The 13658-nt window shown below is 40.4% G+C and overlaps 1 protein-coding gene across 1 annotated transcript in view; it reads left to right on the top strand.

Annotated features, from left to right (window-relative positions):
• LOC309551916 (NXPE family member 3-like) overlaps positions 1 to 11249 on the top strand; it is a 181294-nt gene extending 170045 nt beyond the window's left edge. The window contains exon 6 of the mRNA XM_082252631.1: positions 10563 to 11249. Within this exon, the coding sequence (XP_082108757.1) occupies positions 10563 to 11095 (533 nt within the window). The 3' untranslated portion in view covers positions 11096 to 11249. The remainder of the gene's footprint in view (positions 1 to 10562) is intronic.
• Positions 11250 to 13658: the final 2409 nt, after the last annotated feature.

The raw sequence follows: 13658 nt of genomic DNA, 5'->3' as shown, positions 1-13658 counted from the left end.
TCCTAAATTTTTAACTGATTTTGTTTGCCAATGAAAAGGGAAGTTGTTTTTAAGAGTAGCCAGAATGTGTTTGGGTAGCGACTAGCGAGACATTCAAGAAATCGGTTTTGGATGTAGTCATCTGTGTATAGGGATAATTTGCAATGGACGAAGAGATTTCCAGTCACAACTTACCAACCAGCTAGCGACCAACCGAATTGAACTGTCTAACAGTATGCGTTAAAAACAGGGGTTTGGTTGCACACATTTGCAAATACATGCGTAAGCTGCATTCCCCGGCAAGGCACCCTGTGATCTGCAGTCCCTAACTCTACAATTTATAGAGTGATATGGCGATTTTTTTACCTACCACACTTATTCCTTTGATCCTTTCTGCGATTATAAATATAATAAGTGATCTACACCTTTTTATATGTCAATATCAACCTTATTATATCTCTTGCAGTAAAAGAATATTAATAATGAATAACCACTGTGCTTAAATAAGAGAAAACATTTATTACAGAAGACAAACTTGTCACTAATAACATTAAATAAAATGAACCGCAAAGTAAGTGAATACAATAACAAAAATGATGTTACAATGGAAATACAAATGCTATCAATATTATAGGACAAATTGCAAGATGGAAAGAGTTACAGGAGAGAGAAACAAATAAGAATAAAAGTGATACATTACATAGACCTCCCGATGGAGGTCTGTGCTCAGAGACTTCAGCCCATAGTAAGAGGATTTTTTAAGGGCTCTGGCTGTATATTTATATACCTTCCCAACCAATCCCCTTTCAATGTTAACATGTTGATCAGGTTTTTAAATCAAGTTTTTTTTAGTCCTTCTCACAGCCCACACAGGTGATTCCCTCCCAGCATCGTTTATAGGTACCATAAGCAAGTTTTTCCAGATAGCCAGTTCTGGCTGAAAAGACCTTCTCAGATAATGCCTCTAGCTACAATACAAACAGTAGTAAAAAAAAACTAGCTTTCCCGGTCTAGATACAACACAGCTTGTTTTATGATGTTAGCTGTGAACAATTGTCAGGTACACAGATTGGGAGTCAAACAAAGTTCAATATACGATGTTCATTTCATATAAAAATATTAGAATTCAATATTTCCATTACATTTCCCCCTGAAGTTCATTCTTTGAACTTAAAAAAAAATTTGTACCCACCCACAACAGCCCAGAAGGTCCAACCCCCCCACTACCACTGCGGCCTCCACTTCTTTTCTTGAAACTCTTATCTGTTCTTATGAACACATCAACATAGACTTGAGACTGAGAAGCCATAGAAATCCTGGTGTCTCTGAGAACTCACATCCGGACCATGAGTGCATGTACAGCGATGTTTACTCACTCCTCTGCCTTGGAAGAGTGGAACTCCAACATCGTCAATGGCGGGATCCTGGCATCTTTTAGCCCCATACCAGGGGAATGCTGTGTGATGTTTGCAAAGATTGGATCGGACCGCGAGATGGCACTTTTCAACATGGTTAAGGAAAGTCCAGTCTTGCACCTTTGTCTCAAGCTATGGCATGGTGGTCGTTGTTGCTTCTTCAGGTGGTGGTAGGGAAGGCCTCCGGACAGTTGTGCATGAATGCAAAAAGAAAAGGGAGAATGTCAAAGTACAGTTATTGGGGGGGGGTCAAGATTGTTGCAGTTGTGTGGCCGTTAAGGATTATTTCTTATAAGGGTTATAATGTTAACAGGTAAAGCTCAGGTTAATGCAGTAGGCAGGTTGAGGGATGTAAAATATAATAACCTAAGACCTGGATTTACAGGGATACCCTGGTTTCAATGGTTGTTAAATATTGTTCTGTGGGTTCCCACCTGACTCTTGAAGCTGAGTCGGGAAGAATGTTATAATTCACAACAAATAATTATATGGCTGGTGCCTTAGTTACATTATCTAAGAGAATAGAAAATAGAAATCAAAAGAACAACTTAGAATATTAAACTAGGAAAGGGAAGAAAGATAGGAAAGTAATGAAAATGAACAAGAAGGATAATACAAATAAAAAATATAAAAAATTAAAAAATATAAAAACTACAGATTTAATGCTGCTCCAACTAAGATTTCTATTTTACACATTCAACTTTGGATAGTTACAGAGCATTAAATTTGTATAAAAAAAGATATTCACTAATACATAGTTGCCCTGAAGTCTATTGTTGACTGCACTGAAAAAGGAGAAAAAAAAACAAAAAAAACAAAAAGCACTGCAGCAACTACTTTACAAAAAGGGCAACTCCTCTCCCGCGCTAGTGATCAGCGGTACGAAATTGCAGGTCAGGTACACAGTTATTAAGGAGAGAGTAAAAAAGTTGATAAAAATAAATAAATACTTTTTTTAGAATTTAGATAAACCTGACTGCACTTTATTACTCCAATTTAGAGGCTTCTCCCAAAAACAAAAACAGAAACAAAAAATACAGTATGTTGTTCTAGGGTCCTCTCTTAATTCTGTAAATTCTTTGTACTGGTCTGGATTGGATCAGGCTTTTTCAGAGATTAGTTTCTGAGTTAGTGGCCTCTTTGTTCCTCAAGAGGAGATACCTTGTTGAGGTACACATTCCTATAGCTTTGGTGTTCGTTTTCCTGATAGTAATGCACATTATTAATTGCATCAGGAAAAGCAACAGGGATACACAGATCAGGACAATAACAGGGTGGAGTTCACTAAAGCTGTGGCCCTAGGACTGTATACAGTATGCCCATTAAAAAAACTTAACCTGAGATATTTGGATTAATCTATTTTGATCTCAAGATATCACCCAAATCATCCACTCCGCTCCTTCTAAGGCATCCTGATCTCCAGCTCCCATGTTACCTCCTCCCGGGTTCACTATCAGGACTGCTCCAGAATCTATGGAACTCCATTCTCCAGTATGTCCAGACAGCTCCTACTCCCCGTCCACCACTAGGTGATCCCTGAAAACTCATTTATTCAGGGAAGCCTACTCTGCTTCCACCAAGAACTTTACCTCAGCCAACTCCATCAGATCATTTCCCCCTGCAGCTATTATCTTTTTGTACAACTGCCTACACTATTCCGATAGGACTCACATGGAATGCAGGAGCATAGTACAGCACTGGGGCACTGGTCTTACTGGCATGCAGGACACAGAATACTAGTTAAGGTACACAAGGTGTCTAGGACAGGAAGGACACCTATGGGCACCCACTGAGGAGAATATAACATGCCCACACATAACAAAAGTGAGGGCCCTTCTACACAAAGTCCGAAGATGGCAACACACCATACAATTCGCATACAATTTTCCCATACAATGCTTCTTCAGAGTCATCAAAACCATACAATATGAGGCCAGACCTAAACACTCTCAAATTGGATGCAACCAGGCAGGCCCTTGTACCACATATCCAAAGGTAAATCTAAAGGAAACTGAACAACAAAAATTGCATAATGTGTATCCAGCTCAAGGAACTTCTGCTACTGGGCACAGATGGCCAATAATGAATAGTGACGTAAAAACAAACAGGAAACTTTAAGAGCAGATAGTTGCATGGTGTCACTGGGCAGGAAATAAGGATTGAAATACACTCGGGGACACACAGAGACTGCTAGGAAGACAAAATTACATTAGCCCTGAGGCAATGAGCTAAGTTTGAAAAGAAAGGACTGGCTGGGTGTGTAACTAATTCAATTAACAGCAGGGTGTGAACCAGTCGTAAACACAAGTATAACAGCAGACCCTTAAGTTAGATCCATGGAGCTACAAGTACCAGTATGGCTACTGATCTTTGGGCATAGAGGAAACATATCTGTGACAGATCTAGTGCAGTTCCAAATCAAACTCTGGACAATTCAAAAATACCCAGGCCAATAAATGCAGTAACACTGACAGAGATTCATAACACTTCTTCAACCTAATATAGGTGTTTAGAGTGACAATTATCCGCTGCAGTCCTAATCAAATTTTCATCTGTAGAAACTAAGTAAGACTGAAGGTGACCAATCATATTGTCAGTGGAAATATGGGATAGCAGACTTTAACTAGTAGGTTTTGCTAATCAGTTGAGGAAGGAAACTCAATAATACCAGGGCTCTACATATGTCGGATCAGAACATACACCACACAAGGTCTAGAACCAAGCACAGCCAAATGGACTGACATCAGAAGCCCCATTCAAATAAACCTAAAAAAGAAAAAATAATTTTTATATAAAGTTGTCTCTGAAGGCTGTGATCTCCTTTTGGTTCTGAAAGCCATGAAACCCAATTATCGAATCTGAAGGATAAAACACCAATAAAATTTTGAATTACAAATAAACATTACATTTTTTCTTCCTCCTAAAAATAAACCGATGGTTAAGTACATGTAACAAAAAATTAGCATATGAAACACACAATTATACAATACATTACATTCCATAAAGAAAGACTTAAACATTTTTCCTAAGTTGTTTTGGAACAGTGCACTTTTTCAAATACCAAAAATTGTTGAGCTCAAACTAATTACCACGTGGATTTTTTTTTTTAATGGTATACCATTAATTCCCCCAAAAAAAATTTTCACCATGGTCAAAAATGAGCAGCTCGTAAAAAAATATTTAGGTGGTACCATATATTCACAAATCATAATACCTCACAATGACACTCTTTAGAACTGTCTCTCTGGAAAACAAAACACATGTTAGTGAATACACATCTCAATTCACTATTACAGAAATTTCACCTTTCACTTTAATGAATTACCAGGCAATTTGCATGACAATACACTCACAGATCTGACTAGAAGGGAAGGGGGTCAGTGGGCTGTCAGCAACTGTGATAACAAACTTCAGAGCACACAACATATATAGTTCATGTATTTCACAGACCAAACTTACTCTAACAATTAGCTAAGTTAAAGACAAACTCTAGACACCACAAATACCGGCATGTTTTCTATAATAACCTGTACGTCTTCCTTTCAATTCCTTAAAATCTGTTTGGTAAGTTTGAAATTCTTTCAAAGACCCATCCCAAATCTTTTCCTCATTCTCATCCTGTATGGACGCGTTCTCTAATTTAGGATTTTGGAATGGGACCCATGATCTAGGCTGTTCATATTTATTACACCTAGGCCACGTTGCAAAGCGCGCCGAGTACACTTCAAAATCACGTCTCGTTGTCCTGTATGGATTTTGTTTCACTACTTTTTCAATGGGACGTGATAGACAGAATCGAGCTATGTGGCCAAATAGTCCACATACATAACATTTTATCTTCTCTAAAGTTGTACAGCGTCTCTTAACATCAGGCTTTGTTTTAGATGACTGAGAATGTTCGATGGCTACGACTGGAATGACTCCAACTGGATTAGAAGATTTTTCTGGTACTTTACAAGATATAGGGGCAATTTTGTGAGAACTCCTACCTTCCATGGATTTATCCCTATTGGTACATACATTAGGTGTGTGTGTCCCAATGAATTCGGACATAACCAAATCAGTTGCTTTGTTATCCACCCTTTTTGAAGACTGAGCAAGCTGCTCCTGGCAGCTGACAGATAATGATTTTACTTCATTTTCTGCATCCTTCAGTCTTTTTACCAGCTGATGAACTTCTTCCTGTAATCTCTGGTTTTCTATTACTAGGTGACGGTAGCTAGCATCAGAATTTGACTTAAAAACTTCTAAAGTACTGATATCACTTTTGGCTATATCTAGAGCTTCTTTTAGGGACGCGTTTTGCAATTTCAAATGTTCATACTGTCTACTTATCCACCTGGCTGCAAAGATCAGTGGAGTCTTTCCCGCTCGCTGACTATAACATTTTCCAGTAAAGTTTAATTTCATATCCTCTTCCATCAGAGGAGCCGAAAATGCCCCTTCTGCCTTGAGACTTTCCTCCCTTAATTCCAGCATGTCATCCATTCCCTGCCATGCCGTTCTACTTACCTCTTCCGGTTCCTGTGCCTCACAATCTTCCAGTAATTCACCTTTTACTGGAGTATCAAACTTGTAGCTTTTTTGTTGCTCTCCCTCTTTGTTGAAAGGTGACAATTCAGATCAGTGCTTGAGCATTTTGCTGACAAGGACTGGGCAATTGCAAGACAAGGCCCAAGTCCCGACAAGTGCTTATTGTCCCCCTGTTCATAACTGCCACAACTTTGGGGTTGTGACTTGTTGGACAGTTTCTGCTTGTCTCTACTTTGAAGTGTTGCTTGGAAAGATTTCTCCTTAAATCCCAAAGCAAAAGCATTCACTTCCTCTGCCCTGTTCAATGATTCTAGCATCCATATACTCCAAGCATCTCTTTCATTTGGGCGTGTCATCTTTTTATGATGAGCATAACACCGCTCCTCCCATGCTTTAACCTTAAATGTACCTTTTTTCTTTTTTAGAATACTTCTTTCCGGTCCAGCGATCCCAATCACTAATATATCGTACCACCCAGGGTCCATATTTATCGATCATCTCTTCCCTTGGGGTCAGTTGGTAGGGTTTACCACACTTAGACGCCCTCTTTGAAGCGATTTCATTACCCATCCTTACGGATTATGGACCCTGAATTGATTTCCCAACCTTAAATGGTTGCCCCCAGAGGTAGCTAATCTCTGGCCAATGATTGGGTTGACAGGTTCCGCCCCTGTCACCGTTGCCGAATTTTCACTACTTGTCAGAACGGGAATTTCCATATCCTGACTATAGTCCTTCAAACCGACCTGGAGACTCCCCGAACTCGTTAATAGTTCAAATCTCCCCCGTGGACTTTTCTGAAGTATTCTGAAAGATTTCTCTTTTTTTTTTCTTCACAGTGCACAATGGGGTATTAGCTGGTGAACTCACTTTCACCAATATGCTCTATTTCCCTCCAATTGAGCCAATTTCAATGGATACTGAGGTAACCTAGGGAGGATAGCATCTGGTTTTAGTTTTATCTTAACAAGGGGGCAGTGGATCATAATTCCTGTGTTCTCCTCTTTTAGATATGTGCTTTCATTTGAGAGAGCAAATCTTTTCCTAGCAAATTTGCAAGGAACTGAATCGCTCAAGAGCAGGAAGGCTTCAGTTTGAAAGGGTCCAATTCAAACTTTTGTGGGGGTGGTTTCCAGTAGGGGGATATGATATACCCCCTAGACAAACTCCCCTAATTGTATTTTGAATGGGAAGATTTACCTCACTGGATTTCAAAACTGAACGAGCCGGCCCGGTGTCTACTAAACAATTTAGGGTCTGATTATTTAATGGCATTTGTACATAAGCACTTCCTTTCTCATTTGTTGAGATTACAGGTAACACCAGGAGTTCTCCACATCCCTTAGGGTCTCTTACAGATTCCCTTTTAGGTCGTGGTGGCCTAATTTGTCTTGGAGCTCTACACTCCCTCTTGAAGTGTCCTGGTCTGTTGCAGTTGAAGCAGACAGGCTTCCTTTTTGGTTTTAGGCCGAGATCTGCACTGTTCAATTGATCAGTGACAATGCAGATCCTTTGAGGTTTCAGTGACTCCCAATCAGCTATATTTCTTTCAATAGCAGTTGCAAGTGACAACAAAGAGGAGAGGGGCTTATCTCTCCAGTCTGGATCAATTTTTGAGTACTTTGCTAATAAGGCCTGGGCAATTGCATAAGGCCCCAATCCTGACAATTCTGCATCTCCCCCCTGTCTGTTACTCTCACTACTCTGGGGATTTGGCTCTAGTACCTGCTCCTGCCTGTCGCTACTCCTCAGCGCCATTTGGTGTGTTTTTTTCTTAATTCCCACAGTAAAAATATTCACATCAGCCCTGTTCATGGATTCTACCATCCATGCACTCCAAGCATCTCTTTCATTTGGGCGTATCATCTTCCTGTGATGACTATGCCACAGGGCCTCCCAGGCTTTAGGCTTAAAAGTCCCTCTTTTAGAATACTTTTTCCCAGTCCAGCGATCCCAATCTTGAATATATTTCACAACCCAAGGCCCATATTTATCAATCATCTCTTCCTTCGGGGTCAAGTGGTAGGGTTCACCACGGTTAGACGCCCTCTTTGAAGCGATTTTATTACCCATCCTTACGGATTATGGACCCTGAAATTGATTTCCCAACCTTAAGCGGTTGCCCCCCAGAGGTAGCTAATCTCTGGCCAATGATTGGGTTGACAGGTACCGCCCCTGTCACCGTTGCTGCCTTTTTCACTACTTGTCAATATAGGATTTTTTCCTATGCTGACTATAGTCCTTCAAAGTTAGCCTGGAGATTCCCTGAACTTCCTGCGAGTTCAAATCCCCCCCGTGGACTTTTCCGAAGTATTCTAGAAAAAAACAATGCTTAAAGTATGACTATTACTTCTGTTATCTCAAGAAAGATTAGCACAAACTTGGATAATCAGAACCCTTTGAGTGCTTGGAGTACATAGGGTAGTTAACAATTATTTGCGAAAATTATTTGAGGCAGTTATAAACAGTGTTCACAGGTCTAATTACAAAACTTACAATCCCCAGTTAGTAGATTACAAAGAAAGATAGACCCATTACACATCAAGATCATTCAGTGTGACTTTGGCCCACAGTTGCGTTTCAATCACGAAGATTGGGAAGCGTCTTGACCAAATCTCATTCAAGGCTCAACTGAAACTGCTTTTCAGCAGAAAACACTGAATGTATAACCACTGCCTCCAAGAGTCCAATCAAAGCCCTTATCATTCACACTTGCACCCTCCTGCAATGAGGCGCAACTGAGCAGTTAGGATGTTTTCTCATTCGCTCTCAGTACAATTTTATTTTAATTATACTGTTCATATCAGTCTCATCAAAGTATTAGCACAGACAAATGGTAAAATAAAAAGAATGAGTACTAAGAAGTTTGCTAGTCTGGGAAGACAGAGGTGAAGACAAACAAAGACATAAATAACGCTTACCGTTTTTGGAGTTGGAATTGTCTGTTTCAGCTTTGGCTTACACACAAGAAGTCACACCCAAACGTTGAAAATCTCCTCACACGAGGCACCATCTGATATGGCGATTTTTTACCTACCACACTTATTTCTTTGATCCTTTCTGCGATTATAAATATAATAAGTGATCTACACCTTTTTATATGTTAATATCAACCTTATTGTATCCCTTGCAGTAAAAGAATATTAATTATGAATAACCACTGTGCTAAATAAGAGAAAACATTTATTACAGAAGACAAACTTGTCACTAATAACATTAAATAAAATGAACCGCAAAGTAAGTGAATAATACAATAACAAAAATGATGTTACAATGGAAATACAAATGCTATCAATATTATAGGACAAATTGCAAGATGGAAAGAGTTACAGGAGAGAGAAACAAATAAGAATAAAAGTGATACATTACATAGACCTCCCGATGGAGGTCTGTGCTCAGAGACTTCAGCCCATAGTAAGAGAATTTTTTAAGGGCTCTGGCTGTATATTTATATACCTTCCCAACCAATCCCCTTTCAATGTTAACATGTTGATCAGGTTTTTAAATCAAGTTTTTTTTAGTCCTTCTCACAGTATCGTTTATAGGTACCATAAGCAAGTTTTTCCAGATAGCCAGTTCTGGCTGAAAAGACCTTCTCAGATAATGCCTCTAGCTACAATACAAACAGTAGTAAAAAAAACTAGCTTTCCCGGTCTAGATACAACACAGCTTGTTTTATGATGTTAGCTGTGAACAATTGTCAGGTACACAGATTGGGAGTCAAACAAAGTTCAATATACGATGTTCATTTCATATAAAAATATTAGAATTCAATATTTCCATTACAAGAGTCTCTACAATGAGAGCACATGCATCTTATAGGGAAAAAGGGAGGACAGGTGACTGGAGGGAGCCCACCCCTACTTAAAGGCACAGAGTCACACTGAACACCCAGCACATCGCACAATGGCGGCAAAAGTGTCAGTGCGTTGCCTGGCTCAATATAGATATCAACGATAATGCAAAAAGTGGTCACCGCCTCCACCTATAACTGGTAAGGAGCACTGGAAGGGCGGACGCAGATAAAAAAAAAACGAAGAGTTTTCCAGCCACAACTTACCAACCAGCTAGCGACCAACCGAATTGAACTGTCTAACAGTATGCGTTAAAAACAGGGGTTTGGTTGCGCTGCAGCCCTGCCTGGTGTCATTAGCTATAGAAAAAGCATCAGACTTCATCCCATTGGTGAAAACCATGGCTGAGGGAGAGGAACATAAAGATATTATTTTTTAGAGCAACTTAGGGCCCAAATCTATCCCATGTAAAGAGAGGCAGAGAGACAACCAGTCAACCCTATCAAATGACTTTTGGTGCGTCACAAGCCAAAAGGCAAGTTGAAATGCAATGTTGATGGACAAATAAATGAGATGGAGGGTTTTGGTCTTATTCACTTTGCAATATTTTTTATATGACTTTCACATTGTCACAAGCTAGTTCTTTCATATTTTTGAAATTGTATTAAAAAAGAGATTTTAAATTATCCACTCTAAACATAGAAGAGTGATAGCAGAAAAAAATACCAAGTAGTCCACTGAGTTTCTCATTTTTTTATAGAATAACCATTGGAAGGATAACGTTTTTATTGCCTTACTCTAGACTGTTAAGTAATTTGTGTGTTTTATTTTTTATACTAAGGTCTCAAGAGGATAGATCTACATGTCAACTATCATTCAGGACCTCTGTTAGCAGTGGATTCTAATGCGAATCTTGTCATGCGATGGAGAGGCCATGGATTGCCCTTGAGGACTGGCAAGACAATGATCTCTGACTTACACTACGAGGTGGCCGATTTGGCAGGGATTGGTGGAGGACCTCATACCGTTGTGGTAATGACTCTCTGGGCCCATTTCACCTCATTCCCTGTGAGTGTCTATTTGGATAGGTTGGATAGAGTCCGTCAAGCCATAGCATCTTTACTTTTCCGTAGTCCCGAGACCAAAGTGATTATCAAATCGGCAAACACAGGATATAAGTCAATATATGGCAGCGACTGGTTATCTCTTCAACTGGACATCTTACTGAGGGAGGCCTTCAAAGGCATGCCAGTCACTATCATAGATGCCTGGGACATGACGTCGTGTCACTACCTTCCCGATAACATTCACCCAGGTCCACCAGTCATCAGGAACGAGGTGGACCTTTTGTTATCTTATATATGTCCAACCTAATGGATCTAACTTATTGACAATTGAGCAAGAGATGTAAACTTAAGGGTAGAAACCATGAGACATAATCTGCTGCTGTTTGGGATTTGGCCAACATCCATTTCATGATGGCCTCCGCAGTCTTGACAGGTTGAACATGCAATGTGAACAAAAAAGACAGAGGTCTGTGCAATGACATTCAAAAATAAGAAGGGTTTATTGAAGATTAATAGTATATATTAACAATGGTCAAAGAATGCACCCACACCGTAAGGTTAAAGTACAGTAGATATAATTATAAGGAGAAATGTAGCGCTTCCAATAGAAATTAAAACACAAAGAAATGAAAGTCCAGAAAGAGTCCATAGGAATGTAGCCAGAACACCTCAGATGTGAGCAGAAGACATGTAAAAGACAGAATCAGAGGTGCCTCTTAAGTAAAACTGTGTAATATTTATTAAAACAATGAATAAAAGCACTTACACCTGGGTTTCTAACTGGAACAGGATAGAGAGCTGGAATGCACGTGGACCGCAGCAGCGGGCGTCCGACGTCACAGGAATCATTGCATCATTTCCAATGACGTCAGATGCGTTCCAGCCCTCCATCTTGTTCCAGTTACAAAATGGCATCATTTTCTGGGATGTCAGATGCCCGCTGCTATGTTCCACATGCATGTTACACACGAAGGCAACGATCGGCATTGCAAGAGACCAGACAGGACCACTCACAGCAGCATTCCAGCGAGCACAGAGACTGACCACCCAGGACTCCCTGATGTGCTTTACTTTACTTACCTAAATGTATTAATTGTTTAAATAAATGTTACACAGTTTTACTTAACCGCTTGCCGACCGCCGTAAGTAGATATACTGCGGCGGTCAGCCCCTCACAGGCAAAGTGACGTATATATACGTCACTAGCCTGTGAGGCTCTGGGGAGCGAGCGCGCGCCGCCGGCCACTGACCCCCCCCCCCGCGCGTGTGACCAGCGGACCCGATGTCCGCCGGTCACTCTGCGATCGTCGGGGGAGAGGGAGAAAGGCAGGCAGCTTTTGTAAACAAGCTGCCTGTCATTCTCCCCTGTGTAGAAACACTGATCATCCGGTTCTACTATGTAGGACCGTTGATCAGTGTTCCTACAGCTCAAGCCACAGCCAATCACAGTTAGAATCACGCCCCTAGGGACACACACAGCCCCTCCCTCTCAAATAAAATTAACCCCTTCACTGCCAGTGTAATTTTACAGTAACAGTGCATATATATAGCACTGATTACTGTAGAAATGTCACTGGTAACCCCAAAAGTGTCAAAAATGTCAGTCAAGGGTCCGATCTGTCCGCCGCAATGTCGCAGTACCGCAAAAAAAATCGCAGATCGCCGCCATTACGCGTTAAAAAAAAAAATGACAAAAATCTTTCCCTTTGTTAGTAAACGCGATAACTTTTGCGCAAACCAATCAAAATACGCTTTTTGCGATTTTTTTTTTACCAAACATAGGTAGCATAAAACAAATTGGCCGAAAATGTTAAAAAATTTTGATTTTTACTTTTTCTTTTTGGGGAATTTCATATAAAAAAAATGTGGAAAATATTGTTATTTTTGCAAAATTGTCGCTCTTTTTTTGTTTATAGCGCGTGATCAAAATCGCACAGGTGATCAAATACCACCAAAAGAAAGCTCTGTTTGTGGGGAAAAAAGGACGTCAAATTCGTTTAGGTACAGCGTCGCACTACCGCGCAATTATCCGTTAAAGTCACGCAGTGCCGAATCGCAAAATACCCCCTGGTCTTTTAGCAGCCAAATCCTCCAGGGCTTAAGTGGTTAAGAGGCGCCTCTGCTTTTGTCTTTTACTTGTCTCTGGAGTGTGCTTCTACTTCCCCCAAGAGGCTTTCCCTAAGTTTTGAACTGTGTCTCACCACTGCAGGATCATCATCTGCTGTTCCAAAGTAAAGACTTCTCTCTCCCCCTATTCATCACCACCCACTGTTCAGCCATTGACTACCTACCCTTAGTCTGATGGCCCCCCCTCATCATCAGTAATTAACAGCTTGCGCCAGTATCATTCTATCTGTAATAGTTGATCATTTCCCATAGACATACACTGCTCAAAAAAAAAATGAAAGGAACACTTTGAAAAAACACCAGATCTCAATAGGGAAAAATCTCATGCTGGATATCTATACTGGTATGGACTGGGTAATGTGTTAGGAATGAAAGGATGCCACATCGTTTGATGGAAATTAAAATTATCAACCTACAGAGAGCTGAATTCAAAGACACCCCCAAAATCAAAGTGAAAAAATGATGCACCAGACTAGTCCATTTTGCTGAAATGTCATTGCGGCAACTCAAAATAGTACTCAATAGTTTGTATGGCTCCCACGTGCTTGTATGCATGCCTGACAATGTCAGGGCATGCTCCTAATAAGATGGCAGATGGTGTCCTGGGATATTACTTCCCTGGCCTGGACCAGGGCATCACTGAGTTCCTGAACAGACTGAGGCACAACCTGGCGGCGTTGGATGGACCGAACCAAAATGTCCCAGAGATTTTCTTTTGGATTTAGGTCAGGCAAGCATAGGGG

The sequence above is a fragment of the Pelophylax lessonae genome (assembly GCF_965119305.1).
Source record: "Pelophylax lessonae genome assembly, chromosome: 4".
NCBI lineage: Eukaryota > Metazoa > Chordata > Amphibia > Anura > Ranidae > Pelophylax > Pelophylax lessonae.
This window is presented reverse-complemented; position numbering and strand designations above follow the sequence as displayed.